The 26,546-nt window shown below is 45.2% G+C and overlaps 1 protein-coding gene across 1 annotated transcript in view; it reads left to right on the forward strand.

Annotated features, from left to right (window-relative positions):
• The window catches only part of IntS4 (integrator complex subunit 4), a 78,007-nt gene extending 52,370 nt beyond the window's left edge, over positions 1–25,637 (forward strand). The window contains exons 16-20 of the mRNA XM_075679827.1: positions 1,345–1,529; positions 6,429–6,593; positions 11,024–11,192; positions 16,930–17,050; positions 25,418–25,637. Of these exons, the coding sequence (XP_075535942.1) occupies positions 1,345–1,529; positions 6,429–6,593; positions 11,024–11,192; positions 16,930–17,050; positions 25,418–25,587 (810 nt within the window). The 3' untranslated portion in view covers positions 25,588–25,637. The remainder of the gene's footprint in view (positions 1–1,344; positions 1,530–6,428; positions 6,594–11,023; positions 11,193–16,929; positions 17,051–25,417) is intronic.
• The last annotated feature ends 909 nt before the right edge of the window (positions 25,638–26,546 follow it).

The raw sequence follows: 26,546 nt of genomic DNA on the forward strand, positions 1-26,546 counted from the left end.
GCCACAGGGGACGAAAGGCGACGGGGCTGCGGTGAATGGGAAGATGGGCGACATGTTTGCGGTGAACGAGACTGGTGTCCACGCGGCGATGGTGAACGGCTGTACCACAAGTTCCTAGCAGAGCTATCGGCGGTGTTAGACTCGGCGTTGGGCGAAACATTGCGGGCATTTCCATTAAAACGGCTCAGGTTGGTCGGCATGTGAGGTGTTGAGGGCCACGAGTTTCGACAGTATCAGGCAACATGACCAATGCGGCGACAGGTGAAACATATCGGCTGGTTGTCCTCAGCTCCCCACTCAGTCGGGTTGCGATAACGAGGAGAGAAGCATCAGGGTAGAGTGAAAATAGTAGAAGGGCGTTCGTTAGCTCTGGGATGGGTGACAGCACACACAGAATGTAAACCAATTTTTTCAAGTTCCTGGTGAACTATGGCTTGTATGAGAGGAACTGAAAATGTGGTAGCATCAGGGCTACGCGAACAGAAAGCTTCGGGCGCCATAGCATCCAGTTCACGTCTAACGTTCACGTATAACGATGGCGACACATGCTGCTGGGCGGGTTGATCTTCACACATCAACGTTTCGGCAGTATTGTGTAGTCTGGCGAATGGTTGCAAGACGCGTCGGCTTTTGGCCTGCTCGAATTGTCGGCACTCTTTAATGATTGCATCAACTGCAGAGCAGCTTTTGCACATGAGCAGATTAAACGCGTCGTCAGCAATGCCCTTAAGCATGTGCCTGACCTTCTCAGCTTCTGTCATGTCGTGATTGGCCTTACGATAAAGTGCTAGCACATCCTGGATGTACGAGACATAGGACTCCGTGGGGGATTGGGCACGAGAGGCCAGTTCCTGCTTTGCAGCAATTTTATGGCCGGCTGGTTTGCCAAACAACTCTGTCACTTTCTCTTTGCATTAGTCCCAGCTGGTTAGCTCCTCTTCGTAGACGTAGCATACGGTGGTGACGTAGGAGGCAGCAACGACGTTGATCCTGAGTGCTCACCGTCATTCATGGTGCGGACGGTGATGCGACGTCCACTGCGGAGCTCCGTTTCCACCCGTGGTACCCTGCACCTGTCACCAATATGTTACGGGAATGTTGGGAGTGTAGGAGATTATATTTACAATATATATATATATATATACAAAATGAGTCCGCATAGTTAAAATGGCTGACCACCAACAACTCGCAGCAGCCAGCATCTCCCGATCTTCTTCTTCCTCTCTTCGTTCATCCTTTCGTAACAATATGATCAATAATGTGATCATATAGGTTACCATATTGATGTGTGCTTTGTGTAGGAGAGGGTTTGAGAGATACACTGACTGTTGGGTGTGTCTGCAGCTTCTGCAGCAGACGTTTGTGCTGCAACACCAATTCCTTGGCCTTGAGCGAGCAGAAGAAGGCTCCCTGCGGCAGCTGCGCCTGCGTGCACTTGCCCTACAGCTGGTTGTTGTCATCCGGGGCAGCAATGCCTCAGCATTGGGGCTCTGTGAGGCCTTCATCGAGCAGCTCGAAAACCTCCAGGGGTAAGCAAAGGCACACAGCACCCATTTGCATGTTTTGTTTGTTTGTTTGTTTTCTATATTGTGGTAGTCCTGTAAAGGGGTGTGTGTTTCCAAGTAAACAATGATTGGAAGACAGCACTGTGTCTCAGTGTTTTTCTTTTTTCATTGCTGTCCGTTCAATGTCCATACTGCAGTAAGTTGTCTTCCAAGGATTTGGAATTACAGCTCTGACTAAATGCTGTCATATCCAACTGCTTGTCAAACTTAAAAATCAACTTGTGGCAGCTTTCTTTTAAGCCTCTATGCTTGCAGCACTTTGTAGCAGAGAAGTTGTTAAGCTGTTTGCCGCAGTAAAAGCGTAGACACTTCCACCTATGCCTGGAAGTTGTCGCTCATTCTACTTATTTGGCATGGCATTTGTATACTGCTGCATATTCACTTACCATTTATAATGATTAGCTTGTTGATTTGGACATATTGGAGATGGAGAAAGGATAGGCTTTCAGTCCTGCGTATTTGACTTAAATAAAACTAGCGCATCTGCATGTGTTCTCAACCTACCATTCTACGCAATCTGACAACATTAATATTAACTTGAATTTCTTTATCTTTTCTTAGACCTCAAGGACGCAAATAGTTCCAAGTATGTTATTGGTGCTGTACGCGGCAGCGGCAACACGTGCATTTATGCACTGTAGCCCAAAGTCTGATTAATGGTAGTGCTGGTAGAACTCCTTGGTGCCCATGCCTATCAGGCAGAATTACTGAACGGTTGTTTAAAAGTGACGAGCTTGTTGTTTCTGGGTGCTGCATGAGCTCAAGTTCTTGTTTCAAACGACCATTCCCGACAATAGAAAATAAATTCTCAATGAAGGCCGCAATAAATTCTTCCCATGATGCAAATGTGGTCGTGAAGTGCCATAACGTTGCGCTGCCCTCCAGAGCAATGGGCACAATGTGGGTAAGCCTTTTGTCTACAGCGATAGCATTGACCAAACAAAATTGTCCAGTCGGGCCAGAATCTCCACAGGAGACTTAATGTCATTGAATCTGCTTTATTTTGGTAGCTGACCTCCAGCGGAGCGCCGAGCGGTGCTGCCTGATGATTGAACTGCCGCCGCTGTTGTCACAGAACCCGCCGACAGTGCCTCTGCCACCATAAGTCTTTGTCGAATTGCTGCTGCGGTTTGCTCACATTGCATGGCAGAGCCATTGGTCTGCCCCAGTAGGTGCTGCAACAACTCTTCGGGCATGTTCACAGCCTCCAGGTCAATTCTGGACGAGCCACCACTTGCTACAATTGACCACAGGCCAACACGTTCATTGCAAACATTCCCTTTATTACCACACTCCGTGACTCTTCCCCCATGCTGTCCACATGGTGCTCATCTGCGCACACCACACGCAGCACGCACACTTCACACCACCTGCATCTTTTTGCCTCAGTCGCCGCCGCACTTGCACCACCCGGTCCTTCCTCTGGCATACCTGCCAACCCTCCCGATTTGCCCAAGAGACTCCCGATTTTTTACTGAACTTTCCGATTGTATGGTCACTGTCTTATATCTCCCAAAAAGTTGTCTCTGTTCGCGCAATAATGGTTTTTGTGAAACCGGCACCGCGGAATCTGTAGCCACATCGTAATCGTCAGTATCACCAACAACGGCTGCACTAGCACCATCGGTATCATCGACTAAGCAGCCGACTACGGTGCCTAGTAAGCCAACCAAAGCCAGAGCCAATGTAGCTCTTGCATTTCATGCATGCATTCCTCCATGGTGCATTGTTACTGCTGTTTGTGTGTATGATTAGTGTTGGCTAGGCCGTGTGTGCGTGCACCATGTTAAGTTAGAAACCGCGTGTGCTTGATGCCATGGTGCTATCAAAGTCCAAGAAAAGGTATTTGCAGAATTTTTTGCCATCTTACACTTCTGAATTTCCGTGCTTTATGACATAAAGAAAAGGAGAACATTTTGCATTTTGTACAACGTATGGATGCGACGTTAGCGTGTCTCACGGTGGCAAAGATGACTTGAAGCTGCACGTTTCCACGGCGAAGCATCAAAGCTATGTTCGCACCGCTGAGCAGCAAGACAACATAGTCAACTTTCTCTGGAACAACTGCGACGACAGTGTCATACCTGTGGAGTGCCTGTTTACGGGGTTCCTCGTCGAACGCAGCCTACCCCTTAGTGTCAGCGACCACGTTGGGCCTCTTCTATGGAAAATGTTTCCGAAATGCGATGAGGCGAAGCGTTATGGATGTGGACGCAACGCTGAGGAATGCAGAGGTGGCCAACCTAAAATTTATTTCACAGGAATCGCTCTCGAGTCTTCGTTTCTTTATTCAGAGTTTCCCTCAGCTGCTGCCTTGAGATTCCAACGAATCTGCTGAGGGCGGTTTACATGCTCTCGGACCTGAGTTTGCCACACTAGAAGAGGACAAGAGGACATCTTCAAGAGGACATTCTGAGTGACGAATGATGGGACTGATGGAATGATGGGAGTGGTCTATGATTGGAAAAATGAAAAACACTGATGGAAAACATGTTTCACCGAGTTGCTAAGGTGATGCTCGATTTACTCATGATATCGCATAACAAGGCAGAGTGTGAGAGGATTTTTAGCACGGCGCGAAAAACTAGGAATGAATTCCGCTCATCAATGTGCAACACAACTCTCCAACACCTGCTGCTAGTGAAGGCCCATCAGTCTGGACCATGTTTTGAGCAAAGCTACTCCGACAAATTTTTGAAGTGAGCAAAGTCTGCTGCTGCAAGATCTCTGCAAAAGGAGTCATTGAACACTGCCTGAAAGTTTGAACAAACACTCCTCGGTCCCACCGGAAGTTGAATGAAACAGTAAATGCAACCCCCCCCCCCCCCCCCCCCCCCCTCGTTGGCTTTTTTGATATCGCCAGGTTGGCAGGTATGCCCTGGCAACTACGGTCAACTGTGCGCGCGCGACCTCCAAGAACTGCGCCTTGCATAGCCTCACCTGGACCTCTTGGTTCAGTTACACCACCACTCTCTCTTCACACACCCTTATATGTAATGTACAACAGTGACTCAAATTTCAGATGCCCTACAGCCCCACAGTACACCATTCAATCTTTCAGACTATGCCTGCATGACAGTGTGACAACACAGGTGCCACGGTCACCAGTTCCTCTAAACTAGAAATACACTTCTGGCCTAGTGAATACAGTCGTAACTGGCCAAGCCAATAGAACAAACCTGCCAAGCTGGGGCTGCCAACTGAGCACATTAGCTTGTATGTGCGTCTAGCACGTTGAAACATTTCTTGTAATAAATATCAACACTATCTTGGGCGACTTCGTTGTCTCCTGTTACGAATTTTTGTCACTCAGAATCGTCTGCCGCCTCCCCACTTGCTATCTGTGCTAATGCGAGAGAGAGAAATGCTGTGCATTGAAAGTAGGCGAACCGGCGGTCATCCTGCGAGTGAAAATTGCCGCATGTAAACATCTGCATGCACCACCACATACCCAAGCTTTCCTGGCCATTTGATAAACAAAGACATTCTTTTTTTTTCCCCTGCTAGTAGTACATTTGTTTTTACGGGCGTCAGAATAATTGGTCTTTTGAGCTGAATAATTTGACGGTCTACTGTATTTGGCTCTATATTAGTGTGGATACTTATTTTCTTTTTCTTATTTCCCCCAACTGAATTTTCTCTTGATAATTGAATAACGACAATAAGCCACTGTCTGTAGGCAAGTGCCTGCTGCACTCTATATTGGTTGTTGTTGCATTGCACATGAACTACACTCTGTACATACTGCCCACGTTTGTGGAGCGTGTTTTTGTCACTCCCATACTGGCACTTGACTCTTTCCATGTGTTATGTGTCTGCAAACAGCTGAACATAAATACACCGTATGATACCTGGCAACCACTGTGCAGTTCCAATATAAGTTGCACATTGATGATAGGATCTTGTTACGTACATTTTCCTGGGACCAGCATTTGCGCTTGATAAACAAAAATTTACCCACTTGAGTTGCACTTATTTTTTACCGGTACCAACATTCAATACATTGCCAAACTGTGATCGTATGATGTGTTTTCCAGTTGCCAGATTCCATGTATCTATGTAAACAAGAAAATGTGCAAGGCCCGCACCCTAGAGAACAGTAGTCGCCTGCTGCAGCAGCTTCACTGCAATACTCGTTCGTCCATCTCATGTGAAAAGTCCAATGTACACTCAGTTCCTTATTCCGGTATCGGGAAATCTCCTCCTGGGTCATTGCACGCCGCATTCACAGCTATCGTCGCCAACCCTATTGCAATAAGCATCTTCACCTATCTGTTGCACAGCACGTGGTGCCATTGGTAGCATAGTGCACATGTTTAGTAGGCAATAACCCAAATACGCCGCAGGCAGCGCGATGTGAGCGTTACATTTGGAATAGGAAAACCAGACGCATCTCGGGCGGCCAAAGCCCCACCAGCACGATGCGCATCCACATCTCATGCCTCGTGCCACAACAATTTATGCGATGCTTCGCGTTACCTAGATGTCAACTACAGTTGAGTCTGTCAAGTTTCTTGGTTACTTTAGATTGTACGTTTTCCCAGTTCGTACGTTTTTCTTGTGATTCTTTTTTTCCAAAACATATTAACAAGGCTATACTGTATTGCCTCACTCTTATTATTCAGCATTGGTGAAAATTTAGTTCCATTGAAATCACAGATAAACATACTTTATTATATTGAGGCTAAAGATATATGGCATTTTATGGACATCATTAATAAAAGCAAAACAATTTTGTTATGTCAAGGGTTTTGTTACATTGACTTAGTCACATGAAAATTTAACTGTACTGTTTAGATGGTGGCGTTGGCTGAGGCTATGAGGTGGCCTAACTACAGTGCATCGGTGGTGCTTTCTGTGCAGGTTCCTGGAGGAGCACAACCTCCAGCCAGATGCATTCACAGCTGCCATGCTCCGTGAGGTGGACGCACTCGAGGAGCCCAAGCCAGGTGCTGTGGCGCGTGTGCTGCAGCCCCTGCTTCAGGCGCACGCCTGCCCCACACTACGCTTCTGCACTGCTCAAACCGGGTCAGTCCTGTTTGTGCTCTGTTGCTTGTGCTTTATTGGTGTGCCACTTGCAGCAGAAAGACTTCTTTTGTCCAAAAATCATAGCATTAAGGATGCAAACAGTAAGCACCAGAGCCACCTAAACAATCTAGTCAAGCCACTCCTAACTTTTGATTCCGAGCCTCTTAATGCAAGCTTCTGCCAGTGCAGAAAGAGTGTACTATGGGCAAGGATGCTGTTGGAGTACAACAGGAAACCCTCAGCATCGACAGCTGCTGACGGCATAGGAGGCTGTCTGCGTTGAGCTTTAGTTGCTGAATGAGTACCATTGAGGCATGTTCACATGCAACTCTAGGGCCTTCACATTTTCTTGAGAACATGAATGTGCGAAAATGATGGATTCCTTTTACAAACTACCGAATAAAGCAGTTGTACAGAGGCAAATATATTTTAAAGAGCAGTCTCAGGTGATACCCTTCATGTTGGAAGTTTATGCAACTCTGAGGTGATAGAGCAATCAGTTGTTGCATGTGCACTGCATTCCCCTCATTGTAAATTTCCTAGGTATACTTTGTGGCGCAAAATACATTTCTTGAAAAGGGACAGAAGAAAGGAAGACAGTGAAGCGGCAAACTACCAACTGTTTAATGACAGCCTGAACAAACGTATAGAAGAAAAGACAACTTCCACTCATGCGCAGGGAGCCAAGGTGTGACAGAACAACATGGTCATGATAACATACTTTGGATACAGCACATTTCTGTGGAATATAATATTGTTACGTGTGGAAAGACACAGACGAAAGATGCTATTTACACGCTATTTACAGTGGAGCCAGGCAGCCAGGTTGACACTCGCTCGTGCCAAGGGCACCGACCAACTTCTTTGTCGTTCTCGCGGCGGCTCGTCTCTTGAGCATCGCTCGATGATGTCATAATATTACCCCCCGGCGGCAAAAGCACCGTCACGGTGCTGTTAAATATCCAAGGTGCATGGAGAGTTGTAGGGCTTGAGTCGGGCAACGTGGACAATGTCACTGGTTGTCACAGCGGAGGACGTAGTGGGCGTGTCTAGAACGATTTCATAGGTGACATCGGTCACTTTGCGTATCACGCAATATGGGCCTGTGTAACAGGAAAGCACTTTTTCACAAAGGCCGACTTTACGCGATGGTGACCAAAGCAACATGAGGGCGCCGGGCACAAAATGGACATCACGGTGACGGAGGTCGTAGCATTGTTTTTGCTTGTCTTGAGACACTTGTAGATGAGCGCGCGCAAGTTGGCGAGCATGGTCAGCATGGGCGATTGCATCACGGGCATAATCGCTAGTTGAGACTGTGGCGGACAGAAGCACAGTGTCCAGTGGTAGTGTTGGTTCGCGGCCATACAAGAGGTAAAATGGGGAAAAGCCAGTATTTTCGAGACGGGAAGAGTTGTATGCAAAGGTAATGTAAGGTAGAGCCAGGTCCCAGTCACGGTGGTCGTCTGAAACGTTTTTGGATAGCATATCTGTAAGGGTGCGGTTCAAACGCTCAGTGAGGCCGTTCATTTAAGGTGTTAGGAAGTGGTAAATTTATGCTGTATTGAGCAGGCACTCATGATGTTGTCAATGACTTTGGCCAAAAAGGTGCGGCCGCGGTCTGTAAGCAATTGACGCGGAGCACCATGCATCAAAATGATATCATGTAGAAGGAAGTCCGCAACATCAGTTGCGCAAGTGGTCGGAAGAGCACGGGTTACAATGTAGCGGGTTGCGTAGTCCGCCGCCACTGCAACCCACTTGTTTCCTGATGTGGATTCCGGAAATGGGCCGAGAAGGTCCAAGCCGACATGATGGAAGGGCTCGGCAGGGATGTCGAGCGGCTGCAGGTAACCAGCTGGGAGCTGGGAAGGCTTCTTGCGTCGTTGGCAAAGTTCACAAGCGGCGACGTAACGTCGTACGGAACGGGCAAGGCCTGGCCAGAAAAAACGGCGACGTACACGGTCATAGGTTCAAGATACGCCGAGGTGTTCTGCCGTTGGTGCGTCGTGAAGCTCTTCTAGAACAGTGGAGTGGAGGTGTTTAGGTATTACAAGCAGGAACTCAAGAGCCGTCCGGATGAAGGTTACGATGGTACAGAGTACCGTTGCGGAGGACGAAGAGGCGTAGAGCAGCATCGGCTGGAGAGTGTTCAAAATGGTCGGTGAGTGCTCTGATGTAGGCATCACGGCGTTGCTCATCGGCGAAATGAAGCAGCTGGGATACAGAGAATACGCAAGAAGCACTGGCAATATTGGAGGAGTCAGAGTCGTCAACAGGGTCACGCGACAAACTGTCAGCGTCCTGGTGCAGGTGGCCAGACTTGTACATCACGGTATATGAAAATTCCTGTAGCCTCAAAGCCCATCGACCGAGCCGGCCTGTAGGATCTTTTAGCGATGAGAGCCAGCAGAGAGCATGATGGTCAGTGACTTCGGAAAAAGTGCGACCGTAAAGGTAAGGACGAAACTTTGCAACCGTGACAATTGGAGCAGACGGACAAGCCGAAGCTGTTGCAGAGGCGGGCTCGTCACCGGAAGGCATGATGACAAGCTCGGTGTGCCGACCACTTCGGAGTTCCATGGTGAGGACGGGGATCGCTGACCTCCACCAGAGATGTTACGTGTGGAAAGACACAGACGAAAGGTGCTATTTACACGCTATTTACAGTGGAGCAAGGCAGCCAGGCTGACACTCGCTCGTGCCAAGGGCACCGACCAACTTCTTCGTCGTTCTCGCGGCAGCTCGTCTCTTGAGCATTGCTCGATGATGTCGTAATAATATGATAGATGTATTGCTGACACAATCAGACCATTTCTTTTTAATATAAAATGCTTCCAAGAACTCCCTTGCAGTTTGGTCCCTACTTTTGCCAAGAATCAATACTTGTTCAAAGCATGGCGTACAATGACAGGCTTCGCAGTGTGCAGGAAGATGCGCCTTGTCACACTTACCGAAACTATTAGCGTGCTCCCTCAGTCTGTCATTAATACAACGTCCCGTTTGTCCGACGTATGACTTGCCGCAATCTAGGGGTATCTCGTAGACCACCCTTTTAACACAGTCCCTGAATTGTTTGGCGTGCTGCTTCTGGCAGCCCTGCGGCCCCTCGCGTGTGATCCGGGGGCACAATTGAGCTAACTTGTTGGGAGCCGAAAAGACAACTGAAATGCCATATCTGGTAGCTACCTTCTTGAGGTTATGGCTCACACAGTGCACATAAGGTACTACTTATGGTTTTACTAGCTCCCTTTCCTTCGAGTGCATTTTCCCACTCGCAGCGGTAGTTTTTAGCTTCTGTAGGAGGGACTCAACCACGGCATTTAAGACAGACTGAGGGTAGCCTGCTTTTAGAAGTCTCTCAATTTGATGGCAAAGACTCGCCTGCATCACATGCACACATGACTTGCACAGAGCCGATTCCACGCTTCACAGTCTTAGAGTGTGCTGAGTCATATCGTAGCAGTTCTTTTTTGCCTCGAGGGAGGTACGCACAGCAAACAGGATCACTCTTAAGTGTTCGGTTAAGGTCTAAAAACTGCAACAAACTGTCCTTCGGAAGCTCGTTAGTAAAAGTAAGTCCTTTTGCGTTTCCTCTAAAAACATCTAAAAGCTGCTCAACCATTTCATGGCATGGCAAGGGGCATCTATTGTCAATAACAACTAAAAAAATCATCAACGTGTCTAAAAACTTTAAAAACATTAGGATGAGATGAAGTAAAAACACATTGTAGTGCGTGGTCAAAGTAGGATAAAAAGATGTCACATAAAATGGGCGCTACACGTGAACCAACGCAGATGCCCTCTTTCTGCAAAAATATGCCATGTTCAAAAGTTACAAAGGTGCTGTTGAGATAAGCTTCCAAGAGGGAAACGAAATTTGAAGCCGACATCTCCATTTTAGACACAAAATTAGCTTTGCCACTTGTATGACCCGGTAAAAAATGAGCGTAACTCTATTGGGTCATTTATTGTGTTCTCGATTGCGAATGTTTGCGCCAGGCAAACATACGTGATGGGAACCTATCAATGAGGTTCTACTGTGTGTATATATATATACAGAGTGTTTCAGCTAACTTTAGCCAGAGCTTAAAAATATGCCGATGCACAATGCAGCCAAATGCATGTTGCTCACTTTAGTACTATGTAGTGTGTCATGCTATTTTTTGTATTTTGCTTAAATGGATAATAATTCAAGATTAATTAACCAATTGTACCAACCATTTGTACTTCCAAGACAAGGTCCCGATCTGTAGCTTGTCTGTGCTTACAATAAGCATTTCTTGGAGTGCTGAGTGATTACTGACTTGTCGTATGAGATTGTACCACTTATTGCATTTGTTATACAGTCAAGAATGTGGCTGGTACATCGGTCTAAAATGGCAGCTGTGAAAAGATTGTGTCACCAAGAATATTGATCTGTTGCCCAGGGCCCAACCAAATGCAGGACTGGAGCGCATTAAGCAAACACGTGCTGTCCTGTATGAGCCGGCTGGAGAAACTGACCTGCCACAGAAGTTCACAGCAGGTCTTGTGCTGGCTATCACCTTGGATGCCGAGATAGAGAGTGTCCAAGATATTAGGAATGTTCGTGTAAAGGTGAGTGCACAAAAACAAGGCAGGGAAATGCCTGGGAATTTGGTATCTATGGAAGCAATCAAGTAATATTTTTGGAGTCTTGGTCGCTCCTAATCAGTAAAATTGAACTACTGTTTTTTGTGGTAAAATCAGCTGTCATAACAGCCTTTGTGACTATGTGCTTTACACAAGCTGTCTTTCACTGTCTTTCTTAAATTGCAATAAGTTTTTTCTTCTCTAATTTGAAAACTCTCCAGCACAAGCCTTGCCAGTGTACATTCTCTGCTGTGACATGTTGTAGCTTTCTTGCTTCATTACCATTAGTTTACTTGTGGCAACCCAGAAACAATTTCAGATATGATAATGCGAACTCTAGCTTTGAGATTAAAATATGTAGAATGTTTTTGCCTAGCGAGGTGTACTCACTCAAGATCGCCTGTGCATTGCACCATTCCTACCAATGAAACTGTAGTGCTCGTGTGTGTTGAGGCAGTAATGCAGTTGAGGGCACAGAAGGGCTTTGCAGTAGTATGACTGCCCTTCATTTTGCTTCCTTGCAAATATGGCCCCTCCTGTGCACATGTGTCCATAAGCTCCCTACGGGAGCAGCAAGCTGGCTTTTCTGTACATCTTGTTCATAAAACCAATTGAGCTACTTCCCCTATGCTTGTCCTGGCTTTGTTGTCTGTTTGCTTCGTATGGTTGTAAGTAACATAAAGTCAAACACCTCGATTCACCATATTCTTCTCACTTACGTAGTACCAGACATACCACAGGGTACTTCATCGTGCATGCAGGAAAAGAAAGGTAGCCGAGTTATACGACGTTACAGAATGGCAACTCCAATTCCAGAACACCGAGTGCACATCTTGTAGCCTCGGAGCGTTTCCTCAACAAAGAGGTGTTTCTTGTTCCTCTGGAACTTTTTCATGGTCTTTGAATCCCCTTCCCAATGTTTTGGCATGCCACGCCAAGCCGAACCTGTTGTGCCATTGCTGGCGTTGCGACAACATTCTCATTAAAACTCTTTCCCTATGTGCCCATTGGGCATTGTTAGCCCGCTATCAGTGGTTTGAAACACTGCTTTTGATACCTTCCACGCCGTTCACGGACACACTGCATCATCAGACGTGATGGAGGAAAACTATATTTTTGTTTGCTAAGCAGTTCACATTTTTTATGCTCTCTGAGGTTTCGCGATCATCAAAGTAGAAAGCAATAAGTGACTGCCTCCGAGAGCAGTGCGCATGCTTCGAATGATCACAGATCTCATGATGCAGCTCTGATCATGGGATCAGAGCTGCATCTGCGGCTGATTTTATCAATGGAATCAAGCAGCGGCAAGACTGACGATGCTGTGTTTTCGTCTTTGACTTCGACTCTGAGAGTGACGACGACGCAAACCAACCTAGAACATCGGCAACTGCAGCTCGGCAGGCCAAACTGTAGTGCTTGCAGTTAAATGTTTGTAGTGCAATACCTGTACAATGGAAAATCTAGATTTCTTTGGAAACAGTGCCTGTTTGGCGGCAAGACATTTTGTGTATCTCAAAATTCTTTTTACATTTTTTTCTTAATAGATACAAGCGTGTCTTTACAGACTTTGATCAATTTTATCCCACAATCTTGATTCTGGCAATTTATATCCTTTTTATGATATACATCTTAATGAAACATTTATGCGTGGACATTTCATTCATTAGGCTGTTTGTTTATGTGTTACATGAAATATAGAGTGCAGCAGTTTTTCAGAAAGAATTGTATGGTGGTAAGCTACAAAAAAATACATATTTTCCCCATGGTAGGAAAAGAGTTAAGCTCTGAAATTAACATTTTTCTTATTTTTTCGCGGCTGTGGCGACATTGTAACGTCTGCAGTTGAAAAGACGTTCCACATCCACCTCCATGAGTGGTGCTGGCTTGCTGGCCGAACTTCTTGCAAACTCATATTCATGCACACACAAACAGCACAGATACTGAACGTGGGGACAACCGCTGCCGTAGCTCTATTGGTAGAGCATCGCACATGTCATGTGGACGTTGTGGGTTTGGTTCCAACCAGTTGCAAGTTGTCTTTTCTTCTACCCAAGAAAAGCCTACCTGTTAAATTTTGTTGATTTTTGGTACCACATTATCTTTTCATACTGCAACTGCATTGTCAAAGTTTCATGAGTCGCACTTTATTCTTTGAAACACTAACAATGGCGTGCTTTATAAAGTATGCTGAGCCTTTATGGGAGTAAAACCTGGTGCAGGTCATCAAATGTATATGCTATATTTTGGAGCATCCTAAATCATAAAGGCTTGCAATGAAGCATAAAATGAAATTTTACACAAGCCCACATAATATTGTGGTAGCAAAGTTAGCATTTTAGTGGGGAATATTTTTTGCTGGGAGGTGTTTTTACTATTGAAGTGTGTAGCGTGATTTCATAAAGTAATGAGGAAGGGCTTTGGTGTTGCTTTAAGAAGCACATGCGGTCAGAATATATTATTGGGGCAGATCTAGACATGATATTTTAAGAGGAATACAGGCATTTAAGACTAAAATGAATCTGCATTTGATTCATTGGTTGTTGAAACATTCAACAGACTGGCAGCATCTTCTCCATTGACAGTCAGTTCTTGCATTACAATTCTGTCGTATTATTTGCTTGGTGATATTTTCGTTACAATTTTCTGAACTTTCATGAGATGGTTTCTTTCTTTGGTTCCTCAATGTGGGTTACCCTACTTTCATTGCTTAGCTCATCTCGATTGGCAGAGGAATATGCATCGTCTTCATTGTTCTCTGTTTCTTCCCACTTATTTTCAAATTTGTAATAAAATGCTGCATAAATTGTCTGTTGTTTTAAATGATCTTCGTATGACACCTAATAGTTCTTTATTTATCTAAATTTACTGTAACGCTGCTCACTATTTTATTCACTGAAAAGATAAGAGCATCGTCATCTTTGTCGGCAGCAAGAAATGAACAAGGAAAAAGAATAGAAATCTTGATGTAGTCCTTAATATTTTTTTTGCCTGCAACTGGTCCCTGATGTTTTTGTAGCCAGCAAAAATATTTTGTCAAAATACAGCTCAAATAATTTGGAGGACGCTTAAGCTTTGCCTTTAAGAGTGGAACATGATAGCATTGAAAGATCCCCGAGTGCTTCTCACACTTCCCGGCAACTACAGCTTTTGTAACCGTAATGTTTACCAGGGGGATGCTGGCAGCGACTGCTATGCATGAAGGGGAGCTTTGCGGTTCTTTTCTTGATCGCGCGCAAGGAACCGAGGGGCCACGCCACTCTTACTAAGACAGACCTTGAATGGTAGCTGGAAAATGCTATAGCGTTAGAAGGGGTTTGTGTTTGTTTTGTTTGTGAGTTTCCATGTAACAGAATTATGTTTTCTCCTATATTCAAATAATAATCTGATGCTATCATGTCTGTAGGTTGCGCATGAGTCATACTTTACGATTTTTCTAACGCATTTTACTTTGAGAAATTCACTTAGTTCAGTAACGTCTTTGCGCTATACGGAGGGCCTGTGTGGATAGGTGTGCGTCGTTCAGAATGATTATCCCCGAAACCGTCAACGCTGGATGCGGGACGCTGATGCTGAATTTTCTGAGACACGGGGCCCTTAAAACCATCGCATTAAAATCATTCTGTGTTCTTCGGGAACAAGCACACCCCTCTAGCGTACACATAGGCACAACATACTTTACAAAGTACACCAGCATTCATTTTCTTGCGATGCTATAAATATGTATTGTATATGGAATGTCATGCACTCATCGTTTACGCCATTATTTTCTAAAACTTATGCACAAACTTCAGCTTCAAAAAGACGTATGCTATGCGTGACAAAAAAGAAAGAGAAGATGCATATACATCAACACCTGCTATGTTCTGCACTTCTCCAAGTTTGGCTATGAATAGATCAAATACATCATGCAGCTGACAAGAAATTACAATCTGGTCATCTTGGCAGGACCCTTCTTAGGAAAATGGCGTACTAAGAAACACTGTATGTTTCTTCCTTAATTACAGTTAAACCTTGACATAATGAAGTCAGTAAAGTTGGCAGTTGTCATCGTTATATTGAAATTTCGTTGTATTGAAATTCAACCTTTTATGCAAATAAGTACAGTCATTGACCAATTTTTCTTACACAAAGGGGATGCAAAATGTTCCGAATTATCGAGCAGTTGAAAAAAGCAAATTTGAATGAGAAAGCAATTAATTTTGATAAATATGGTAGTCGGCGACAAATGATATGGTCTCATGCCACATCATCGATATCGTTGCATCGGTGGTACAAGTAAGCGAAGTGAGCCACGCTTTCGCATGCACTCCGCCCCTGCGGCTGATAGCGTCGCCTGCACTGGGACAATGCTATCATGAAAAGTGCAGGCAGCAGGCAGCAAATTTTTTGTCTGCCTCTTGCTCTAATGGGTCATCGAAACTCGAGGTTACGCAACATCGAATACTAAATGCGCGGGAAGACTGCCTGCATGATGCCGCGTCATCGCGGCACACCCACACTTTGCACATGCGGCAGGTTACCTCTCAAGCAGGGTGCAAGGCTGCGTATAGGCTCAGCCACGTTTACAGCCATAGGCAACCAAGGTGGAGACGCACACCAACTTACCCCTCCCGACCCTTCGCGTGTGCTTGATCGTGTTCCTGCGATCTCGTTCACCTCTCCCTCTTTCTCTTTGCTTGTACGGAAAGGCGGCACTCGTGAAGCCACCATTTTTCTCGTTTCACCCTCACACACTTTCCTCTCATCTAAAGCACACATTGCACAAGGCGTGATAGGATCTTATCGCACTTGGACTTTATATGAAACATGATGGGGCTCCACTTCAGAACGCAATTGGAGAGGTGTGTTTGCAAGCAGCCGCTTCTAATTAAATCATTTAGCCATCTGCATCCACAAAAGTTTCCATTTATTGTCTCAGCATTCCTTTGCGGTGGCAGTGAAAATTCATTGTATGGAAATCGTATACACACACACACTTTGTTATGTTGTGGTTCTATGGACGAGAGGTTTTGAAAAGTTAAATACTTTGTTATATAAATAAAATTCGTTATATTGAAGTTCGTTATATTGAAGTTTAACTGTATTTACAAATGAAAATGGTACTGTACATTTAAGAGTATATTAGGCTCTAATGGGTTAATTTTCCATGATGCTTTCCTTGGTTTCATTGCCTGCAGGCATCATCTGGTTATTCTATTAAGGAAAAAAATAAAACCCTTTGGTTCTTTTGATTCTTATTGTTCGTTCCCAAGCTATATTTAATATGTTCTGTCTTAAACGATGCACTTTTGCACCGTCGAGTACCCCAGAGAGCCTCAGAGCTCAAGTAATGAAGCTTTGGTGATTTTCTATTATGTGCCTGATCAGCCCACACACTTCTAACGTTGCCCTCGACATGTCCGCCATTATTTAAAAATTTCACTGCACTAGCTTCAGTGGTTCTGTCAATGAATTTTCCTAAACATTTAGAGAGCGGGAATTTTCCACTGCGTCTAGTCTCAATCACAGCATTGCTGTATGCTGTAAAAAGATTATTATGCTATGCTTGTGCAGATACAGTCACTGTGTTCCGAGGCTATTCAGGATCTGTGAGAAGACTCATCCCTATGAATTTAGAGCAGACAGCTTCCTTCTTGCTGGGTGTTCCACGTGGTACAACATTTATGGAAAAGAAGGCATGTTGTGTGATAAGATTCAGTGATGCCGTGCTGTTTGCTTGCAGGTGAGGTACCCAGACAAACAGGTACAGCTTATCCTACCTCGGCTTGCAGACTTCAGGCAGCTGGAAGACCTCAAGTACCGGCTCTATACAACTGTGTTGCTCTCGCATGGTGTCTGGTCAGGTGAGACCAAGAAGCAGCACTTTTCTGCACTTCTTACTTTCGTTTTCTTTTTTATTTATATTGTCACATGGTAGTGACGGTTAAGAAGGAAGCAAAACTGTGATTAACGAAACGAGCGTTTTATTGGGCTAACTTGTGCCCTCAAAAACAGGCTACACTCAAAGAACAATGGTAGCGGCGAACACACTCGGCGATCATCGAAAATCTGATCAACGGGTCAAGCGCGCCTGCTTTTATATATACATCAATCGTCGAATGTTCCAGACTAATCGTTGGGACCCGCGTGCCTTCCACAAAGTTCTACACCATTCGCGTCAGGCGATGAAATCAGATAACATAAGGTTCGGCGACAACAGAAAGCGGATAGAAGCATCGATAACTTTCCAGTAACTTCGGATACATGTAGGCGCGTCTCGCGCTGTGCGATAACATTCATTAGGCGGTGAAACGTGGTCGCCCGATAAAGATAAGTACACGTGTCATTACCCCCCTCTTAAAGAGCTTCGACCCGATGCTGCAAACAAATGAAAGTAATAAAAAAAAGCACTCATAGCAAAGAAAAACAACAAAATAAGGAAGTTCGTCAGCGTCCGTAAAATGGTTTAAGGTGCACCACGTGGGCCACTTCAGATTGTGCGCGGCGCCGCTGTGAATGTGAAATTCTGTCCGGCACGACCTCATAGTGCAGTGCACCAATGCGTCGGATGACCTTGTAGGGTCCGAAATAGCGTCGCAGTAGCTTCTCACTGAGTCCTCGTCGGCGTATCGGGGTCCATAGCCGAACACGGTCACCAGGCTGGTACTCGACGAAGCGTCGTCGGAGGTTGTAGTGTCGGCTGTCGGTCCTCTGCTGGTTCTTGATCCGCTGGCGGGCGAGCTGTCGGGCTTCTTCGGCGCGCTGGAGACAGGTAGCGACGTCAAAATTTTCCTCGTCACTGACGTGCGGTAGCATGGTGTCAAGCGTCGTCGTCGGGTTCCTGCCGGAAACCAGCTTAAATGGCGTGATCTGCGTTGTTTCTTGCACCGCCGTGTTGTAAGCGAATGTTACGTACGGCAGGACCGCATCCCATGTCTTGTGCTCGACGTCGACATACATTGCTAGCATGTCGGCGAGGGTCTTGTTCAGGCGCTCCGCGAGACCATTCGTCTGCGGATGGTAGGCAGTTGTCCTTCTGTGACTTGTCTAGCTGTATTGTAGAATGGCTTGCGTGAGCTCTGCTGTAAAAGCCGTTCCTCTGTCGGTGATGACGACTTCTGGAGCACCATGTCGCAGCAGGATGTTCTCGACGAAAAATTTCGCCACTTCGGCTACGCTGCCTTTCGGTAGAGCTTTAGTTTCAGCGAAGCGGGTGATATAGTCCATCGCCATGACGATCCACTTATTTCCGGATGTTGATGTCGGAAACGGTCCTAACAAGTCCATCCCGATCTGTTGAAAAGGTCGGTAAGGAGGCTTGATCGGCTGTAGTAATCCCGCTGGCCTTGTCGGTGGTGTCTTGCGTCGCTGACAGTCTCGGCATGTCTTGACGTAACGGGCGACATCAGCGGTTAGGTTCGGCCAGTCATACCTTTCTTGTATCCTCGATAGTGTCCGGGAGAAACTGAGGTGACCAGCGGTCGGATCGTCATGTACTTCTGGACGCAGCGCCGACGGAACAACAAGAAGGTAGTTGGTGCGGACTGATGAGAAGTTCTTCTTCACGAGTAGGTTGTTTTGAAGCGTGAATGAAGATAATCCACGCTTAAATGCCCTAGGGACAACGTCGGTGTGCCCTTCCAAATACTCGAGTAGGGCTTTTAGCTCTGGGTCCCCTCGTTGTTGTTCGGCGAAGTCTTCTGCGCTTATTATTCCAAGGAAGGCGTCGTCATCCGTGTCATCTTGCGGCGATGGGTCAATGGGGGCGCGTGATAGGCAATCGGCATCTGAGTGTTTTCGTCTGGACTTGTATGTTACAGTGATGTCGTATTCGTGTAGTCTGAGGCTCCACCGTGCCAGTCGTCCTGAAGGGTCTTTTAAGTTAGCTAGCCAACGCAATGCGTGATGATCGCTGACCACTTTGAATGGCCTGCCATATAGGTAAGGGCGAAATTTCGCTGTAGCCCAAACGATGGCGAGGCATTCCTTTTCGGTTGTAGAATAATTGCCTTCAGCTTTTGACAACGACTGGTTAGCGTAAGCTATCACGTGTTCATGTCCATCTTTTCTCTGGACTAGGACGGCACCGAGGCCTAGGCTACTGGCGTCAGTGTGGATTTCAGTATCGGTGAGCTCGTCGAAGTGCACAAGTACGGGCGGCGACTGCATGCGTCGTTTGAGTTCTTGAAATGCGTTGGCCTGCAGCGTTGCCCACTTGAACTCGACATCACATTTAGTTAGCTGTGTCAGCGGCTCAGCGATGTGTGAAAAGTCCTTGACAAATCGCCTGTAGTAGGCACACATGCCAAGAAATCTACGCACTGCCTTCTTGTCGATGGGCTACGGGAACTTTGCGATGGCAGCTGTCTTCTGCGGGTCAGGGCGGACTCCAGACTTGCTGATGACGTGGCCTAGGAACAGAAGCTCATCGTAAGCAAAGCGGCACTTTTCTGCCTTCAGAGTGAGCCCTGATGACTTGATGGCCTCTAGTACTGTTGCAAGCCGCCTGAGGTGATCGTCGAAATTTCCGGCAAAGACAATGACGTCATCCAAGTAAACGAGACAGGTCTGCCACTTCAATCCTGCTAAAACCCTGTCCATCACGCGCTGGAACGTTGCAGGCGCCGAGCACAGTCCAAATGGCATAACCTTGAACTCGTAGAGGCCGTCTGGGGTGATGAAGGCGGTCTTCGCTCTGAGATCTGTGAACTTAGAAGCACACATAGGAGCTCCTGCCGCCAAGTCTCGGAGGCTGTGGCAATGTGTGAGATGGCAGCGTCTTACGCAGCAGAGTGGAGCTTTTCAAAGTCACAAAGATATTGCATAGCCTTGGAAGCATCATTGTGAGTTGGCTGTTGCAGCCTTGAGTTCTTGCACATTTTAGCGATATCATTTTGTGGCAAGTACCATGCTGAAAGTAAAGGTTCAAATTTTGCACGTAGTTGGTGCTGGAAATTCAAGCAAGCAGATCACCAGAAATCACAGCATACCCAAGACCACATTGTTGATGTACATTAAGAAAAAAAATTTTAAAAAATGGTGGAAGATGCCTATGAAGCCAGAACTGCCAAACACCAGAATAGACTTTGAAATGCTAAGTACCCAAACTTGAAAATAGTGATGGTTGCGTGAATTAAAGAGGAGACTGGCTAGCATGCCACGGCTTTTCCACATAGTATAAACATAATGTTGCAGTTATTAGTGACTGGAAGCACTATAGTGACTGATATGGCACGGAAGCAACAAAAGCTTGCTGCAATAAATATGCAATTAGGTGTACAAATAACAGAAAGTCTGGGGTTTCTGTGTGCAATGTGCACATGCTCACAGTGAGACCTGTTTCTTGGGGTTACCTACTTAGCATTCCTTTCCTCTAGGCATCAAGCAACTGTGCTTTCTGATGTACGCATCTGTTTGTGACGGGCTGCTAAGCACAAGGTCGCGGGGATCGAATCCTGACCACGGTGGCCGCATTTCGGTGGGGGAGAAATGCAAAAACACGTGTGTACTTAGATTTAGGTACACGTTAAAGAACCCCGGGAGGTCCTAATTTCCAGAGTCCCCCACTATGGCGTGCCTCATAATAAGAAAGTGGTTTTGGCACGTAAAACCCCATAATTTAATTTACACATCTGTTTGAAAAAGATCACTCAAACTCAAAATAAGATCAAACTTCGAGCACACTGATACAAATGCCCTTGCACATGGCAGCTGCAAGAGAAGGCATAAGCACACAGGAGCTGCGCAGTGTATGAAAGCTTGAGCCACCGACCTGCTTGCCTTGTTGTAGAAACAAATTGCTGTTTTGTGCTGAGCACATAGCATAGCAACAGTAAATGGGTGCAGCTATATTGATGAAATCTATTATTGCTGAAATCACCGTTTATGAGAATGTTACTACTTAATGCAAAATTTAGTTCTGGTAGTTTCCTTGCCCAGGTACTGGAAAACTTGTGGCTGTCAACCACTGTTTGTTATTTAAAGTCAGGTTGTCTCGTACCCTAGTCAGATGAGCAAATATTGTGACATATTGAGCCACTGCACTGTGCCTCACCGAGTGTCACTTTGGCGACATGGTGCTAGACTGCAAAATGAAGTGTCACTTGGGTTTGATGACAACAACAATCTATGAAACCATAGGGCTTGGTATGATTCTTAGCATTTTCAGTTTTAGGAACAGTTGCAGATTTATTACGAAAAGAAATGCTTATTTTGATCAGAACCATTGCAATAAAAAACAAATAGAGTTGAACCTGGCAATAACGAAGTTGGCAGGGAGCACAAAGAAATTCACTTTCGCAAGAGTTTCGTTGATGCTAAATGAAACAACACAGATGGGGTAATGCATCGCAGAACGAAACCTTACTGTCAAAATTCCATTAGCCTACTTTGGCAAGCTTGGCTTGAGGATATAGAACCACATTGCCAACAGTACAAAGTGCGCCGCATGCTCCAATCAGCAGTTGCAGCACTGCCATGGAGCAGTATTCTCAATCATTTGCTGCAGGAGATACGATTACTTTTGCAATATTTTATGCAGCTTAGCACTGGACGCAGAGCAAGAGTGCTTCACACATGCAGCAGCGTTTCTCCAGTGCACGCTGTTGCCCATACATGCCGACATGTACGGTGCCAAGTGCAAAAGTGATACCCGAAGACAATTGATCATGATCACAGCCCCTTCATGTAAATCTTGCATTTGGCGTCAAAAGTGCACGCAATGCCATTCAGATGGCACTAAAACCAGCATTCTTGAAGCAAAGAATATGTGTTCCCGGACGATCGCTCAATCACGGCCCGATGCGTGGCACTCCATGCTGCGACCACCATATAAAGCACCGTAAACAATTCCACGCTGGTGGGACGTAAATTTCCTTGTTTTTTCTGCATTTTGCTCACCGAGGCCCGCATTACGCACTGCAGTGGGTGTGCCACAGCTGTGTCACATGTCGGTAGCAACATGCATGCTTCGAACGGGCAATCAACAAACAAAATGGTGGCCATGATGTGTTTCCAGTGCACGCGATCACTTGTGGCATGCTTCTGGCGCTTGGTTGGCACCCACGCAAATGTAACGTGGTGGTGTTTTATGCAATTTTAGTGCAAAGCAATTACATTTGAGCACATTTTGGAGCCTGCTAGTCTTGCACGAGTATATGCGTGGTTATGTTCCGGCAAATTTCGTTGATGCGAGATTGTAGTACAGCGGCATTTCATTTCTGAGCGGTACGAAATTCTTTGAATCCTATGGGCACTAGCCAGGGGTATGAAAACATTTCATTCTCAGGAGAACTTTGCTGCGGGATTTCATTATCACCGATTTCAACTGTACTATAATTTCATTAACATGTCTATTTGTTTTCAGCCAATGCAAGCAAGGAACATATCTAAAATCCAGAGAGTCAAAATGGCAGACTCTGCGCCGGACAATAGGACAAGTGCTGAAAATGAATGGTTCAAGTTTCTTTTGGCTTCAATGATGTCCTCGGAATGCCCATAGCACTTCAAATCACAAAAAAGTGGTCTTAGGATTAGTGCCGACTTGGCATTTAGTATTTTCTTATTTATTCTTAAAACACTTTTATTAGGGCTGCACATTAGTGAGTTTGTCGAACAATCTCGCTGGCAAGTGCAGTCCACAGCAAGTATCACTAAACCTTTCCGTCTTACAGTCTGCGAATAACACAAATGTGTAACACAAATAAAGAAACGACAAAAAATGAAAGTGTCCAACTCAAGAGATAAACTAGAATTCGCGGAACTGTAAAACCTGATTAACAAGCCAAAAATAAGTGATATTCGGAACTATAACATGAGAAAGACTGAAGAAGCCGTAAGAAATGGACGCAGCCTGAAATCAGTGAGAAGGAAACTTGGCATAGGACAAACCAAGATGTATGCACTAAAAGATAAGCAGGATAATATCATCAACCATCTCGAAGATATAGTAAAAGCAGTGGAAGAATTCTATGCTGACCTGTGCACCACCCAGAGGAGTCAGGATACCGCATTACAAACAGTAATGAACAGGATACAGAAACTCCTCCTATAACTAGCGATGAGGTCAGAAGCACCCTGCAAGACATGAAGCGAGGAAGAGCGGCAGGAGAAGATGGAATAAGTCGACTTAAACAAAGATGGAGGAGACATATTGCTTGGAAAACTGGCAACTCTTTATACAAGGTGTCTGTTGACTGCAAGGGTTCCAGAAAACTGGAAGAATGCAAACATTATACTAATCCACAAAAAGGGAGACATTAAAGAATTGAAAAATTATAGGCCCATTAGCTTACTCCCAGTATTATATAAAATATTTACCAAAATAATCTCCAATAGAATAAGAGCAACACTGTACTTTAGTCAACCAAGGGAACAGGCTGGCTTCAGGAAGGGATACTCTACAACGGATCACATCCATGTCATCAATCAAGTTATCGAGAAATCCGCAGAGTACAATAAGCCTCTCTATATATCGTTTCATAGATTACGAAAAAGCATTTGATTCAGTAGAGATACCAGCAGTCATAAAGGCATTACGTAATCGAGGAGTACAGACCACTTGCATAAATATCCTGGAAAATATCTACACAGATTCCACAGCTAGCTTAATTCTCCGCTAGAAAAGTAGGAAGATACCTATAAAGAAAGGGGTCAGACATGGAGACACAATCTCTCCAATGCTATTCACTGCATGCTTGGAAGAAATATTCAAGCTGTTAAACTGGGAAGGCTTAGGACTAAGTATTGACGGCAAATACCTCAGCAACCTTCGGTTTGCCAATGACATTGTTCTATTCAGCAACACTGCAGATGAGTTACAACAAATGGTTGAGGACCTTAACAGAGAGAGTGTAAGAGTGGCGTTGAAGATTAATGTGCAGAAGACAAAGATAATGATGAATAACCAGGCAAAAGTACAAGAGTTCAGGATTGCCAGTCAAAGTATGTTTACCTAGGTCAATTAATCACAGGGAACCCTGACCATGAGAAGGAAATTCATAGAAGAATAAAAATGGGTTGGATCGCATACGGCAGACATTGTCAGCTCCTGACTGGAAGCTTAGCATTATCATTGAAAAGGAACGTGTATAATCAGTGCATTTTACCGGTCCTGACATTTGGGGCAGAGACTTGGAGACTGACAAAGAAGCTTGACAACAAGTTAAAGACCGTGCATAGAGCAATGGAATGAAGAATGCTAGGCATAATGTTAAGAGACAGAAGGAGTACAGTTTGGATCAGAGAGCAAATGGGTATAGACGATATTATAATTGATATCAAGAGTAAAAAATGGAGCTGGGCAGGTCATGTAATGCGCCGGTTAGATAACCATTGGACCATTAAGGTATTAGGGTTACAGAATGGTTACCAAGAGAAGGGAAGCACAGTAGAGGACGGCAGAAGACTAGGTGGTCCTATGAAATGAGGAAATTTGCTGGTGCTAGTTGGAATCGGTTGGCACAGGACAGGGGTAATTGGAGATCGCAGGGAGAGGCCTTCGTCCTGCAGTGGACATAAAATAGATTGATGATGATGATGACATATAAGATGTGACTGTAGAGTGCACTTAGGCCAGCGATGAATACTCACACGGTTCTCTTTTTATGTTTTTTTCTTAACAGCCACCATGTGTTCACTCCGAGCGCTTATATATAACGTCAAAATTAACAGCCCGGTCCATATGTATGCGAGCAGTAAAACTGGTGGTACTACTATAAGTCATAATCTATTCATTAACTCCAACATGCATAAGCCAATGCATGCTCGCTAATACATATGAGGGTGAATCGGAAAGTCCTTGATCCTAACTTTTTCTTTCTTTCTTAACATTTCTACGTTGGTACCGTCATGACAGGAAGCACAAACTGCAACAGGCCATGCAAAGAGCAACCAAAGGCATGTGCTTAATATTAAGCTTCCTTCCTTGAATAAGGCCAGTTTCCTACATTAGTTGGTACTTTCATGTCAAAATGTTTCTTCTGAGCCACAGTTATTTTTTGTATGTGCAGTCTTCTGTTGTATCAATATTTGGATGAACAACAAGATTTCTTTTTGCTCTTTGGACAATTGTAGTGCTGCCAACACAGTAAAAGACCTGCCGCGCAATTGTAAAGGTGTCACTGATGGAGTGGCCTTGGCAGTGACAGAACATGCATGTAGAACAGTTCGCGTTTGGCACCCATTCCTTGCTCTGTCCATATCCAGGAATGAAGTGGCATGTTTCTCTGCAGAGGCGCTGCATGTCGAGATGGGTCTGGTGCTCGACTTTGCAGACACCGAGGTCCACAGCAAGGGGGCCCAACGATCAGGTCTCGGGCTTCGCTCTGAGGACCACACCATCGAGCTGTGCAAGCCTGTGCGCGTCTATATTGCACCCAAGCCTATCAAGAGGGGACTGTGATTCACTGTACAGATTGTGGATTAAATATCTTATCACGTAAATCACTTCTTGTCCGTGTCCACAGCTCTTCATTGTTGTGGAAGAGAACACGCATTGCAATGGTGCTGTCTGGTGTGTAGCTTGGTTCATCTGCAGTAAAGTTGAATGCCGCACTGGCACTGCTTTGCTCCATCACATGTTTAACCTTGTTGCTTCCAGAATTCCTTTTAGGTCTTTTGTTACAGCGCAGCCCTGGTAACAAGTGCCGCTATAGCTTTCCTCCAAGCCACTGGGCTGGACGCACAGCTTTAGAGATGCCACAACTCTGAATTTGTATATATACATCTCTTCCTTATACCATCATCATTCATCAGCCCTTTCCCTCCCCGTCCCTTTTCCCCAGTGTAGAGTAGCAGGTCAGAGCAAGTTATAGCTCAGGCCGACCTCTCTGCCTTTCTGCAAATAAATTTCGCTCTCCACAATTACTTGCAAAATTCATTTGCTTGTCGCAGGTGGCCTTGACGGAAGCATTCACTCAGAACAGCCGCCTATAACTTATTGCCATTGTTGCTGAGCACTGCATAGCCATTATGATCAAAGATTATATCTGTTTTTATGTTCTTATCTTCATATCATCTTAGTGATTCAGCTATTTGTGAAAGCATGTACAAAAATAATGCACATTGTAATTTTCGTTCTAATTAGCCAGCCTTTTAGGTCCTTTGGTTGACATTGTTTCATGTCGTTCAGTAGACCTCTGCTAATTCGATTCTCACCGAAGCTCCCGGCCATTGGCCACACACATATATGGGCCAAACGCCTGTTATTTTGATCTAAAAATTGGCCTTCATCGGACAATTCAAACTTGACTGGTCAGCTTTGCCGCAATACAGCTCTTACGGGGTGAAGGATTCGAAGAACGGAAAGAGGTCACTGTAACTGGACATTGTATGCGTTCCGTAATTATATGTGCGTGCACA

Source organism: Dermacentor variabilis, chromosome 2 (genome assembly GCF_050947875.1).
Source record: "Dermacentor variabilis isolate Ectoservices chromosome 2, ASM5094787v1, whole genome shotgun sequence".
NCBI lineage: Eukaryota > Metazoa > Arthropoda > Arachnida > Ixodida > Ixodidae > Dermacentor > Dermacentor variabilis.